Genomic DNA, 15,104 nt, shown 5'->3' on the forward strand with positions numbered 1-15,104 from the left:
CTTGGACTCAGGGCCTGAGCACCATCCCTGGCTTCTTCCAGCTCAAGGCTAGCACTCTGCCACCTGAGCCACAGCGCCCCTTCTGGCTGTTTTCCATATATGTGGTGCTCGGGAATCGAACTGAGAGCTTCATGTGTAGGAGGCAAGCACCCTTGCCACTAGGCCATATTCCCAGCCCTACTCCAAAGAATTTAAAACAGGGAAAAAAAAGCCAGAAAAGGCAAAAAGCTGGAAAAAGAGCTGTGGCTCAAGTGGTAGGGGAGCTAGCCTTGAGTGAAAAAGCTAAAGGACAGCACCCAAGCCCTTGAGTTTTAGCCCTAGGACTGGCACAAAAAAAATAGAGAAAGAGAGAGAGAAAGAAAAAAAAAAGTAGAGTCTTGAGGAGAGACTTGTGTACTTATGTTCAGATGCTAATAATGATGGAAAGTTGGAAGCAACCTAAGTGGCCATCATCAGATAAATGACACACACACACACACACACACACACACACACACACACATCTGCACATGACTTGAGAAGGGAGTAAACTCACATGGTAAACTGGATAAATCTTTTTTTAAACTTATAATAGCTTATAAAAATAATAGACTATTCATCATGAGTAAAAATGTCAGAAACTAAAATTTGTTTATAACTTTATATATAACTATGTGATATATTTGGAAAAGTCTGAATTTCAAAGGATTTAAAATATACAAAATTGCTGGGTGCTTGTGGCTCAGACTTGTAATCCTGCTCAGGAGGCTGAGATCTGAGGATCATGGTTTGAAGCCACCCTTGGTGGGAAAGTCTTATCAATGAATCACAGAAAAGGCCAGAAGTGGTGCTGTTGCTTAAGTGGTAGAGTGCTTGCTAACCTTGAGCAAAAGGAGCTTAGGGACAGCACCCAGGCCCTGAGTTCAAGGCCCAGGACCAGCAAGAAATAAAACAAAGCAAAACAAAAATTGGGGTTTATGCTTATAAATTTACTCCTGATATTTATTTTAGACATCAATGTCTTTCCTATTCACTTCTAAGAACATCTAAAAAGGAACAATGGGATTTCTTATGATTTCCTCCTATATGTATATGATGTAGTTTAATCATATTCACTCCTATTCACTCTGTGGTTCCACTCTGCTCTCTTGGTAGTCTACTGCTCTCCCAGTAGCTAATAGTTCCCTTTACAAATTTATACTGTATTGTTTGCTTGCTTGTTTTTAGGGCTAGTTTCCATGTATGAGAGTAAACATGATAATTTGTTATTCTGCATCTGGCTGATTTTGCCTAACCATGATCATCTCCAGTTCCACCCATTTTCCTCAAATGACTTAATTTCATTCTGTTTTATGGCTGAATAATACTCTAGAGTGTATGTGTATATGTGTGTGTGTATCTGTATCATAATTTTTTTCATTTCTCCATTGTCCAAGTTAATAACATACCTTGCCTATTGTGGATTGTGCTACAGCAACATGGGTGTGCAGGTATATCTGTTGTATGCAGATTTAGATTCCTTTTGGTTTATAGTGAGTTGTAGAACAGATTAGGCTACACAGTGAGTTGTCTCCAAAAATGTTTGTATGGTATTTGGGACTCGAGGCCTTGAGCTTGCTAGGCAAGCCCTCTACCTATACTTGTATTCATATGCTAATAATGAGTAAAGTTATATAGATATTTTCTGAGTTTGAATAGGTCCTTGTAAATAAAAGCTTGAATATGTTATTCAGTGATGTGCCAGCCCCACTTCTGTGTTAGTTATTTTTCAGATATGATCTTCTATTAGGTGAGGCCGGCCTCAGAATGTGATCCTCCTCCCTATGTCCTTAGTAGTGGAGATTACACATATACCCTGCCGTGCCAGGTTTGTTTGTTGAACTAAGATCTCAGTATCTGTTTGTCCAGTCTGTTCTCAGACCACATTTTTCTTGATATGATATCTACTTCTCATATGACTGGGATTACAAGTGTATACCACCATACCCAGTCCTAAAATAGGCTTTAAAAATACCTGTGCTCCTGTTCACAATAGCCAAGATGTGGAAACAACCCAGATGCCCCACTACAAATGAATGGATCCAAAAAAAATGTGGTACCTATATACAATGGAATTCTACACAACCATTAGAAATGATAAAATAATGGCATTTGCAGGGAAATGGACAAGACTAGAACAAATCATGTTGAGTAAGACAGGCCAAGAACAGAGACAAATGGTACATGGTCTCCCTGATACGTGGGTGTTAGAGTCAGATTACAATGAGACATGACAAAGCAAACAGGTCTCAAGATACCAATACAGTGAGACACAAAAGGTCAGTCTTGGGAGAAATGCACCAAATAGGAAGACCCAACTACTATTTCATATGTACTTAAAATAATATACAGACTGAAAAGAATTCCAAACATAAGGAAACAAAGGACCTCTCCTTAATTAGTCTTATAGTATTTAGATGACTGTATATTGCTTACATCATATATGGTGTATACATGTGCACTTCTGAGGGATGATGGGAGGAAGGCACAGAATGAGTTGAAAGCGACGGGAAAAAAATACAGTAGAGGGGGCCCAATATGTGCAATGGACATTGATGAAAGCAAACTAAGCAACTCAAGGGCAGCGGGGGAGGGAAGAACTGAAAGAAAAAGAGGATCAGATTACACTAAGCCAAAGGAAAGAAATGTACATTTCACTCGACCTGAAGAAATTGTTTTATTGTTAACACATTCGTAGAGTTCATAAGCTTTGTAGATTAGAATGTCCATCATTGGGAAGGTAAAAAAAAAAGATGAAATCAGGGGAGTGGGTGAGTTGGGGGAGGGAAGGTGGGAGTAAAGTTAGGAAGTGGGTAACAAGTATGACAAGAAATGTACTCACTACCTTATGCATGTGACTGTAACCTCTCTGTACATCATCTTGACAAAAAAAAAAAAAACCATCTCAGCTGGCTGCTTGTGGCTCATGCCTGTAATCCTAGCTACTCAGGAGGCTGAGAGCTGGGCTGGGGATCATGGTTCAAAGTGAGTCAGGGCAGGAAAGTCTGTGAGACTAAACTACCAAAAAGCCAGAAGTAGAGTTGTGGCTTAAGTGGTAGAGCCTTGAGTGAAAGCTCAGGGACAGTATTCAGGCCCTGAGTTCAAGCCCCTGGACTGTCAAAAAATAAAACAAAATAAAGTGCCAAAAAAATAACCTGCACTCAACCAGGCATCAGTGGTTTTTGCTTAGAATCTTAGCTACATAGGAGGCAGAGATCTGGAAGATCACAGTTTAAGGCCAACTCAGACAAAAACTTTTTAGTGCAGAAGTTTGCATTTCAACATAAGGAGCTGGATATGAGCCACTAGCTGTGAGGTTCTTATTTTGAGGATGGCAGTGTACTGGGGTTTGAGGTCAGGGCCTTATGCTTTCTGGGAAGATGCTCTATTGCTGAGTCGTGGCTCCAGTCTTTTTTCTGTACTTTGTATTTTTTTTTTTTTTTGTGGTCGGGGCTTGAACTCTGGGCCTGGGTGCTGTCCCTGAGCTCTTTTTTTTTTTTTTGCCAGTCCTGGTCTTTGGACTCAGGGCCTGAGCGCTGTCCCTGGCTTCTTTTTGCTCAAGGCTAGCACTCTGCCACTTGAGCCACAGCGCCACTTCTGGCCATTTTCTGTATATGTGGTGCTGGGGAATCGAACCCAGGGCTTCAAGTATACAACGCAAGTGCTCTTGCCACTAGGCCATATCCCCAGCCCCTGTCCCTGAGCTCTTCAGCTCAAGGCTAGTGCTCTACCACTTGAGCCACAGTGCCACTTCCAGTTTTCAGGTGGTTAATTGGAGACAAGAGCCTCACAGTCTTTCCTGCCCAGGCTGGTTTGGCTTTGAACCATGATCTGATCCTCAGATCTCAGCTTCCTGAGTAGCTAGGTTTACAGGTGTGAGCCACCGGCTTGTACTGTGTACTTTTTAGATAGCCTCTCTCTTTTTGTTCAGGCCCATGGTTAGATAGTGATCCTCTTTTATTTTTTGCTTCCCATTGTAGCTGGGGTGATAGGCAAAAAACACAGCACCAACTTTGAGGTGGAGTCTTAAGACATTTTTGTCTGGGTGGTCTGGAACCACAGTACCAAAGTCAACCTCTCACTAAGCTGGGATGACAGATGTGTGCCACCATTTTGAGCTATTTATTACAAAGGGTTTCATGAATTTTTTGGTTGGGCTGGTCTTGAACCATCATCTCCTAATCTTAGCCTCCTAAGTAACTAAGATTACAAACATGAGCCACTAGTACTCAGTTTGTTTAGAGACAGGGTCTCCCTATGAATCCATTGGCAGACTAGAACTCACAGTCCTCCTGCCTTAGCCTCTTGAATGCTGGGATTTCATGAATGCACCACCGTATATCACCCACCTTCTTTTGTGTTTGTGCATGTGTGTGTATGCGTGTGTGGCACATGCCGCAGTACTGAGCCTGAATTCAAGGAATGTGCACTGTCCTTTAGCTTTTTTTCTCAAGGCTGGAGATCTACTGTTTGAGCCATAGCTCTATTTCTGCCTTATTTTTGGTGGTTAATTGTAGGTAAGAGTCTCACAAATTTTCCTGCCTGGGCTGGCTTTGAATCTCCATCCTCAGATGTCAGCCTCCTGTGTAGCTAAGATTACAGGTGTGAGCCACTCACTGGTGCTTGGCTTCACCTCCTTACAAGTGAAGAGCAATGAGCAAAGCCTAGTACCTTTTACCAGAGCAATATACTAAACCCTGTTGTGTGTTTCTTGTCGACTTCTCAGGTGAAGGGAAATGGTTCCGCAACATAGACTACTACCGTTTAGATGGCTCTACCACTGCGCAGTCGCGGAAGAAGTGGGCTGAAGAATTTAACGATGAAACCAATGTGAGGTATGAACCTTGAACACTATGGACAGATTTGTACAACTCATTTTTTTGTTTTACATACAGTAAAATTCACACTTTGGTTGTATACATGTACAAAGTATGATAAATGGAAGACATAATCATGGTAGCATAGCTTCATCACTCTGCACCCTAGAATTCACTCAAGGAATCACTCCTTCCATTTACTGAAATGTACCTGAGCTCCATCCGTGGTTTTGTAGATGCAAATAGTTTATTCCTTTTTATTGTTGAGTAGTATTCTACCATAGGAATGTAGCCAAGTTTATGTTCCTATTTCCTTTCAGAGCTATTGGAGTTGTTCCCATGTTGAACAATTAAAGTTGAGACTTCTAGACATTTGCATACAGGTTTCTGTGTGCACAAAGATATTTCCCTAGGTGTAATGAAAATCCTAGATGTAGTTGCTGGGCACAGTGGCTCATGCCTAGCTACTCAGGAGGTGAAGACTGGGAGTTGTTTGAGGCCAGACTGAGAAAAATGTTCTCAAAACTCCATCTCATTGTTAGCAGGACACACACCTGTCATAATGGCACACACATGTTAGTGGTACACACCTGTTATCCCATAGATATATCATAGGCCAGGGCATCAACTTGAGACCCTATCCCCAAAATAACTAGAGGAAAAGGGGGGCATGACTCAAGTAATAGTGATTGCCTAGCAAGTGCCAGGCCCTGAATATCAACACAAACAACCATCAACACAAACAAAAGTAAAAATAGCCACTCTAAAGGAAATGACCCATGTGTGCAAACACCCTTTTCCCCATCCAGTTTCCTAGTGTAAATTTTCATTCTATTTACCTAAGTCAATTTGGAGTCTTTTTATTGTGGCTCTGTAAATATTCTTCTTCTTCTTCTTCTTCTTCTTTTTTTTTTTTTGCCAGTCGTGGCACTTGGACTCAGGGCCTGAGCACTGCCCCTGGCTTCTTTTTGCTCAAGGCTAGCACTCTGCCGCTTGAGCCACAGCGCCCCTTCGGGCCTTTTCTATATATGTGGTGCTGAGGAATTGAACCCAGGGTTTCATATATACGAGGCAAGCACTCTTGCCACTAGGCCATATTCCCAGCCCCCTTCTGTAAATATTCTTAAGGCACTGAAAGAAAAAACTTTTCATGTGCACCTGTTTTGTTTTGGAGGGGGGCTGTTTTTATCTTAGGTTTTTTTCCCCTCCGAACATCTTATTGATTCATTCCCCAATTCTCCTACAGAAATATTATAAATCTTTGTGTTCCAGCACTTAGCACCCCCAGTTTGTCATGTTCCGGGAGCAATCCCTTCCTGCAGCCCTGTGTGTTGCTCCTGTTTGAGCTGCTTGAGTGCCTTTTATCTGTCTTCTTTCTCTCTGTATGTCCACATGCTAGGTGACAGGTGTTTGCCTGAGTCAGCCCTGCTACACTTGGTTCCATTAGTATTGTCCTTCATTTAGATTTGCTAAGGTTAATTTCAGTTCCCAGCAAAATAGGGACTTGGGTAGTTATACAGGTATTTTCTGAGTTTAGTATGGTACCTATAAATCAAACCTTGAACACATTATTAAGATATGATTTCCATACTCATCTTTCTTTTTGTTTTTGTTTCTTTTTAGATTTTATTGTGCTGGTACTGTGGCTTGAACTCAGGGCCTCGCATTTTTGCTTTGCTTTTTTACTCAAGGCAGGTGCTTTATCACTTGAGCCACAGCACCACTTGTAGCTTTTTGCTGGTTAATTGGAGAAAAGTGTTTCACAGACTTTCCCTGCCCAGGGTGGCTTCAAACTGTAACCCTCAGGTCTTAGCTTTCTGAGTAGCTAGGATTACAGGAGTGAGCTATCAGTGCCTGGCAAGTAAATTTTAAATTTAAATATTTGCCTTTATTTTTAACATTAGACATTCATTTTTCAGCAGTAAGGGTTTTGTTTTTTTTGTCCGGGGGGGCGGGGATGAGGGAGGCATATAAATGACCAACCTGATTCCCCCTATGGTTGATTTTCTTTTGTAAGAAACAAATTCTGTGAAGTCTTCATTAGGAAACAAACTTAAGACTCAAAATTCTTACCATAATGAGGCTTTTCTTTCATTTTCAGAGGGCGATTATTTATCATATCCACCAAAGCAGGATCTCTTGGAATCAATCTGGTAGCTGCTAATCGAGTAATTATATTCGACGCTTCTTGGAATCCATCCTATGACATCCAGAGTATATTCAGAGTTTATCGCTTTGGACAAACAAAACCTGTTTATGTATATAGGTTCTTAGCTCAGGTAGGTTTATAAGTTACATGTTCTTTTACATATTGAAAAAATTGGATGATACTGGTGTTAGTTTAGAGGTGCTGAACATATATGGATAAAACTGATCGTGTTGTAGTGCTGCAGAACACATATGTATTACAGAGACAGACAATGTTGCAAATATCACTCCTCTATAGAAAGCTGGAAAAGTCAGCTTGGCTTCTTTAAGATTTTCTGGTTTGCAGTTCAAATGTTTTTATAATGTCGGCTTTCCAGGTGGAAATTGTTTTGTATTTTCCTGTTAGTTCAGGAAAGTTAAACATTCATACTTCCCTTTGCTTAGCATACACAGGAAGATGAAACTAATTTTCTTATAGTAGACAAGGCCATTGTTTTCCCGTGGCCACCAGTAATCTCTTAAAGTGTGCAAGTAAGAAAAAAATATTATATGAACAATCATTATAAAAAGGCTATTTAATGCTTTCTAGCCAAGACTATTAAAATAATGTCCCTGAAATACAAACCAAGGTACTTAAGACAGAAGCCTGTTGTGAATGGTGCATGCCTGTGATCTTCAGCATTTGGGATGCTGAAGCAGGAGGATTGAGTCAAGGCCAGCCTAGGCTACACAGTTTAAAAAAAAGATATAGAACTCATACTACTTTTTTTTTTCCTCTTCTTCCTCGTCTGTTCGACTGATTGGTTTGTTTAGTTTTGTTTCTCTTGTACTCCCTTCCTGTGGCTATACCCTCGCTACCACTGTGTCACATCTGAGAACCCTGGATACTGTTTATACCGGTATTAGAACTCGGGAAGGGAGAGGGAATACCAAAATTGAGAGACAAAGAACAAAAAGACAAACCATTCAAATGCAACACTTAGAAAACCATTTGGTGTAAACCAACTGCACAACTCTTGGGAGGAGAGGGGAAAGGGGAGGGGTAAATGAGGGAGGTGGCACCAAGTAGAACAAGAAATGTACTCACTGCCTTTCATATGAATCTGTAACCACTCTGTATCACACTTTGACAATAAAGAAAAAAATGAAGAAAAAAAGATACACACACACACACACACACACACACACACATACACACACATCAAAACAGAAGCAAACAAAAAAAACAAAACCCAGAACCTCAAAAAAAAGTAAAAGCAAAGACATGAGTACATTTGGAGGTAATCTATATTTATAGAAGCAAGTTTTTTTTTTTTATTATTATTTTTTTTTTGGCCAGTCCTGGGCCTTGGACTCAGGGCCTGAGCACTGTCCCTGGCTTCTTCCCGCTCAAGGCTAGCACTCTGCCACTTGAGCCACAGCGCCGCTTCTGGCCGTTTTCTGTATATGTGGTGCTGGGGAATCGAACCTAGGGCCTCGTGTATCCGAGGCAGGCACTCTTGCCACTAGGCTATATCCCCAGCCCAGAAGCAAGTTTTTTAACTGGTATATCTGCCTTATGAACAGCAGGAGTTACCATTCTCTACCTGCCTCCTCATCTGGGCTTCTCAACTAGAGCCTACAATTCACTACTAGAGATCTTTGGTTATTTGATCTTCTTTAGTTTGTGAGATCGTTGACAGCCTCATTGTAAATTCTTTCCTGTTATTTAAATGCATAACTTCTTTATATTCTAGCTTACAAATAATTGACACAGAATTTTTATTATTTTTTGTTCTAAAATGATAGAAATCAATGCCTGATGCAAAGATAGTTTATATAGAAGCTAGTACCCAATAAAAGGAATTTGTGGTGATTGTTGATATCTTACTATATTACACTGAAAAGGAATTAGACCAGTTATTGCATTCAAACTTCACCAAATCTAGAAATATACACGGAGCAGCACAGGAAATGCATTTTGGGGACAGATAATTTATAATGATTATCACATTTTCTTAATTTGGTATGGTAAGCTATGCTAAGAAGTAAAGTCTTTCACGAATTAAGCAACACTGGTAATGGTTATTTCTTTATGGCAATGCATGACTTTGAAGTTTTAGCACTTCATATTAAGCAGTAACTATATTTCTACTTGGTTAAGTTTCATGCTTAGAAGAATGTCTTTATGTATTCCTTCTTTTCCTAAAGGGAACCATGGAGGATAAGATTTATGACCGGCAGGTAACTAAGCAATCACTGTCTTTCCGAGTCGTGGATCAGCAGCAGGTTGAGCGGCATTTTACCATGAATGAGCTTACTGAACTTTATACTTTTGAGCCTGACTTATTAGATGACCCTAATTCTGAAAAGAAGAAGAAGAGGGACACTCCCATGTTGCCAAAGGTAAGCAGATTTACATTAGTAGCTTAAGACAAAGCCAGCATAGTCCAAGGGAATGTAGCTGCTACTCTGAAACTTAGTCATCTGATAGGGGCTGTATATCACAATTTTTCATCAAGAATAAAATTTCATTGAATTAAGTGAAAGTGTGGTTGATCACTTTTCCATGTAGCAGGGAGAGATAGTTTATTGTGTAATACATGCTTTATGCCCAATAAAAATCCCCACCAAGAATGATGGAAGGAGTGACATTGATCACAATGCCATTATACTCATAAACTCATGTTGAATTGAAACTCCTTTAGACAATTACTTGAAGGCAATTTTTTAATGTGGGGAAAAAAACCACCATCCAAAAAATGCCTGTGTAGAAACCTGAAAGGAAAGAGTATGATTTTTCATTTACTAAACTTACAGCAAGCTGGGTGCTGGTGGCTCATGCCTGTAATCCTAGCTACTCAGGAGGCTGAGATCTGGGGTATCATGGTTCATAGCCAGCCCAGTTAGGAAAGCCTGTGAAATTCTTATCTCCAGTTGACCATTAAAAAAACCAGAAGTGGAACTGTCGCTCAGGTGGTAGAGCACTAGCCTTGCATGGAAAAGCTAAGGGAGAGCCCAGGCCCTGAGTCTAAGCCCCAGTATCAGCACACAAAAAACAGATGTTGCAGCTGGGTGCTTATGGCTCACACCTGTAATCCTAGATACTCAGGAGGCTGAGATCTGAGTTGCAGTTTGTAGCCAGCCCAGACAGGAAACTGCATGAGACTTATCTCCAATAAACTACTCAGAAAAAGCTGGAAGTGGTGTTGTGTTGAGCACAAAAACGCCCAGGGACAGTGCCCAGGCCCTGAGTTCAAGCCCCAGGACCAGCAAAAAAAAAGGGGGGGGGGAGGTTGGGGAGTTGTTGCAAAGATGATTCCTATTATTATATTACGGTTGTAAACACTTTTTTGTATATCCTTGCCTCTTTATTATGTAGCTCTTTTGTATTTGTGTTCTAAATTTCTTTTACTTCTCTACTTTCTAGATTTGCTGTCTCAGACTTAATTTCTTAGCCACTCTGTTATTTTTTGTCAGTTCTTTGAAGGCAAGAGCAATAGTTGCTGCTCCTCCTTTGTCATCCATAGTTAATTACAAATGGTGGCCACTTTGATCTGGCCTTTTTTGGTCTTCTGTGTAGTAATATTTAGCCAGAGTTCTATCATTCTGCAATGGTGTGTGCATCCATTGAGAGGTGGCATTAGACTTACTGTACCATCAGTGAAATTGAAATCTGTTATAGTGGGTTTGTGAAAGGAAGAAAATTGGAGATTTACTTTGTATCTTTAGTTCTATCTTTAATCTGCCATGTTAGTTGACTTCATTCAGCATCTCCTCATTGGATTCCGTGTGTGTGGGCATGCACGTGTGTGCATGTGTGCTAGCACTGGAGATTGGTCTCAGTACCTCACCCTCTTGCTGGCATTTTTGTTCAAGGTTAGCACTCTCTTATTTGAATCGCACCTTCCTTTCCTGCTTTCTACTGTTGAATTGGAGATAAGAGTCATGGACTTTTTCTGACCAGATAGTATATCAGCCAGCTGAGTCAGCTCCTTCATTGGCTTCTTAATGGTTGTTGCTACTGATTTTTCCTTTCGAAATACAACAATCTTATCATTCTAGTAGAGTTTTTTTTTTAAATAAATTGATGGTTGGATCTCTAGAATCCTGTTTACTGTCTATTCATCTCTTTAGTTTTTCCAGCCAGTGTTTCCCAGCCATTTAACTTAAAATTCTGCACAGAGAAACTTTGTAGTGATGATAGAGTTGTCAAATGATTTTTAACTATTTGTCTTTTAAATATTAAGGTGATTGTGATCTTCCATGAGCATGTGCGTTTTATTTGGGAAAGTGCTTTTTCTAATCATAAACTTGTAAATTCCATAGGTGTCAAAGATAAAACTCTGGGGCAAGGTCATGTTTCATAATGTTTACATGGATATTCTGTTTATCTTCAGTACAGTGTACACAGCTGAGCTCTGTAGGCTTTATAAGACACAGGAAATGCTGGTTGCCAGAGGCTCAGACCTCTAGTCCTAGCTACTCAGGATGCTGAGATTGAGGAATCACAGTTGGAAGCCAGCCTGGGCAGGAAAGTTCATGAGACCCATATCTTCAATTAACCACCAAAAGCTGAAAGTAGAGCTGTGGTTTATGTTGTAAAGCTCTATCTTTGAGCAAAAAAACCCTCAGGAACTGCACCTAGATCCTGAGTTCAAGCCTTAGGAATAGCAACAAATAAATAAAACCCCCTTTACAAACTACAGGCTTTCTGGACCCTGGAGGTTCTTGAATTTGAATGATTAGTGAAGCAGCTGAGTAGCCTCTGCTATCTGCCAATTTTCAGAAACTTCCAAGGACCCCAATTGACCCCTTTGGGCTTGTGGTCCAAGGCTGCTGCTGTGACCCAGGGAGCTTAAGCCTATCGAGCCTTCAGGAGTCTGTCTGGCAGATCCTGTGCCCATAATGTATCTCTGGGTGACACCAAGTCAGGTTAGGTGTGGAGCATGGTTCTTCCTTTCGGGTTGTAAAGGATTTGGTGGGTCCATATGCTCTCCTGGGTAGAGGCCGGGATCGAACCTAGGGCCTTGTGCATGCTAGAGAAGCACTCTACCACTGAACTACATCTTCAGCCCTTTGTTAAGGCAGGTTTTCACTATGTAGCCCAGACTGACCTCAAGCTCAGATTTTTCTACCCCCGATTCCCAGATTCTGGGATTACAGGTGTGTGCCACTGACCCCATCCAGAGGCCACTTTACAGCTTGATTGCTTAGGGAGGGTCAGACCAGAGGCTGAGCCAGAATATATGACCTGGAGCAAGGTAGACAGTAAAAGATACCAGGAACTCCTAGGACCCTGTGTACCAGAAGAACCACCTTGAATAATAAAGTATCTGTATATACTTTAAAAAAATCCACAGGCAGTAAAAGTGGCACACACATTTTTGCCCTTCCTGTCAAGCACTATTCTACATGAGGGTAGTTTTACTTTTTCTCCACCACTGAATTATGTAATATGGAACCTGAGCAAGGGTTAACATCTCAGTATTGCTTTTGTGTGCCTGTGCTGGAGATGAAACCCGGGACTAGTGTGTGCTAGGCAAGCGCTCTGCCACCAAGCTACATTCACAGTCTCACTTAGGTCTTTTTAAGTGGGGACTGCTTGTTGGTAATTATAGGGAGAACAAAATAGGGATTTAAGCTAAAGTGAGGCTTTAGATTTGCTTTTTCCACCCTGATGTTGTGTACAATTTCCCCCCCTTGTCTTTAGTCCTTTCTGTGAGCTTTAATACCTCTAAACAGTTTACTGAACAGAGATGTTATTGTACATTTTTATCAGCCAATTCGTGGTAATAGAAGGTTTTACCTTATTTCTTCCAACACTAGAGTGAAATTCACTCCATTTCCATAATTTAATGTGACATGAAAGAGCTAATCAACGTATTTCAGGAAACTATTTGAAATTGACATTTACTTCTGAGAAAAAAAGGTTTAGTAGAACTCATTTAATTAACTGTAAGGTAAGTATTAATAGCATGTAACCCATTTTACAGGGCAGGAAATAGGCTCAGGAAGAGAGAAACTACTCAAGGATATAAAGCTAGTAAGTGGTAGAACTCAGAGTTAAATCCACTTAAGTGTCGAGATCTGAAGTGTCCAAGTATATAAGAGTTACTAGCCACATATGGCTGTTTATCCTTACATTAGAACTAAAATTTAGAAAGAAAGTTCTTGGGCTGGGAATATGGCTTAGTGGTACAGTGCTTGCCTAGCATGCATGCCCTGGGTTCGATTCCTCAGTACCACATACACAGAAAAAGCTGGTCGTGGTGCTGTGGCTCAAGTGGTAGAGTGCTAGCCTTGAGCAAAAGAAGCTTAGGAACAGTGCCCAGACCCTGAGTTCAAACCCCAGGACTGGCAAAAAAAAAATAATAAAGTTCTTTAGTCATACTACTACTAGTGACTCAAGTGTTCAAGTGACTCAATTCTTGAATGGCTACCATTCTGGACAATACAGAGAGATCATGCTACCTCTATCATTGTATCTATTCTGTTGGCTAGGATTGCTTTAAGAGCTCTTAGCTGGATGTCTGCATGTGGCTCAGGTTGTAAACTCTGTGTCTACTATGCTTGAGGCCCTGGGTTTGACCCCCAGTATTACTGCATATAAATCTCCCAGTTTACAAAGTTCCTACCATCTTTGTATTTAGGCATGTATTAAACTTTCATTCAAAATTCAAAAGGCTAACATAGATTTTATTTTTATTATATTGATATTAGTGTTGAATTTAAGCATTCTATCATGCCACTTGTAAAGAAAAAACTTAGATAACAAATCTACATAGCCTTTTGTCTTTTTACTTTCCATTTATTGGAGTTGGAAGGACACATCAAAAACATTGGGTTAGTTCCTTATAATCAACAATCCTTAATTAATACAGGTATTTGAGCACCACAGCTTATGTAGATTAGTATCCTAAAGTGCTGTTACTCTACTGCTGGCTAATTCAGATATGTCTTGCACGTGCCTATAATCCTAGACCGCCAGGAGGCTGTTTGGACCCACACAGCGAGACTCTCCTCTCCTCTCCTCTCCTCTCCTCTCCTCTCCTCTCCTCTCCTCTCCTCTCCTCTCCTCCTCCTCTCCTCTCCTCTCCTCTCCTCTCCTCTCCTCTCCTCTCCTCTCCTCTCCTTCTCTCTCTCCTCTCCCCTCCCCTCCCCTCCCCTCCCCTCCCCCCCTCCCCTCCCCTCCCCTCCCCTCCCCTCCCCTCCCCTCCCCTCCCCTCCCCTCCCCCCCTCCCCTCCCCTCCCCTCCCCTCCCCTCCCCTCCCCTCCCCCCTCCCCTCCCCTCCCCTCCCCCTCCCCTCCCCTCCCCCTCCCCCTCCCCTCCCCTCCCCTCCCCTCCCCTCCCCTCCCCTCCCCTCCCCTCCCCTCCCCCTCCCCTCCCCTCCCCTCCCCCTCCCCTCCCCTCCCCCTCCCCCTCCCCCGTCCCCGTCCCCTTCCCTCTCTCTGTCCCTGTCCCCCCCCTTAAAATTCAGGGCCCGGGCCACTGTCCCTGAGCTTCTTTTACTCAAGGCTAGCACTCTACCCCTTGAGTCACAGCATCTTCTGTTTTTTTTTTTTTTTTTTTTCCTGTTTATGTGGTACTGAGGAATGGAAGCCAAGGCTTCATGCATGCTAGGCAAGCACTCTACCACTAAGCCACATTCCCACCTTTAAAAAAAATCTTTTCATTTTTGATACTGGGGATGGAACCCAGGATGTTGCACTTGCTAGGCAAGTGCTTTGCCACTGAGCTACATCCCAGCCCTTAACTGTAATATTTTTTGGTCAGGCTTAGACCCTGACCCTGAGCTCTTCAGCTCAAGGTTAGCACCCTACTACCACTTGAGCCATAGCCCCCACTTCCTTAATTGTATTTATTTTGCTAGTCCTGGGGGCTTGAACTCAGGGCCTGAGCACTGTCCCTGGCTTCTTTTTTGCTCAAGGCTAGCACTCTTCATCTTGAGCCACAGCCACATGTCTGGCTTTTTCTGTTTATGCGGTGCTAAGGAACCAAACCCAGAGCTTCATGCATGCTAGGCAAGCTCTCTCTACCACTTGCCACATTTCCAGCCCCCTTAATTATATTTTTTATTGCTCATTTTCCAATGTTTTGAACTGGTAAATATCTGCTTTTACTTGTGTGTGTGTGTGGGG

The 15,104-nt window shown here is 41.8% G+C and overlaps 1 protein-coding gene across 7 annotated transcripts in view; it reads left to right on the forward strand.

Moving 5' to 3' along the window:
- The window catches only part of Atrx (ATRX chromatin remodeler), a 163,518-nt gene that overhangs the window by 134,866 nt on the left and 13,548 nt on the right, over window positions 1–15,104 (forward strand). For all 7 annotated transcript variants that reach the window (XM_048336717.1, XM_048336718.1, XM_048336720.1 and 4 more), the window contains 3 exons: window positions 4,745–4,853; window positions 6,937–7,114; window positions 9,174–9,368. In XM_048336717.1, coding sequence (XP_048192674.1) covers window positions 4,745–4,853; window positions 6,937–7,114; window positions 9,174–9,368 — 482 coding nt within the window. The remainder of the gene's footprint in view (window positions 1–4,744; window positions 4,854–6,936; window positions 7,115–9,173; window positions 9,369–15,104) is intronic.

This window comes from Perognathus longimembris, chromosome 28 (genome assembly GCF_023159225.1).
Source record: "Perognathus longimembris pacificus isolate PPM17 chromosome 28, ASM2315922v1, whole genome shotgun sequence".
NCBI classification, from domain to species: domain Eukaryota; kingdom Metazoa; phylum Chordata; class Mammalia; order Rodentia; family Heteromyidae; genus Perognathus; species Perognathus longimembris.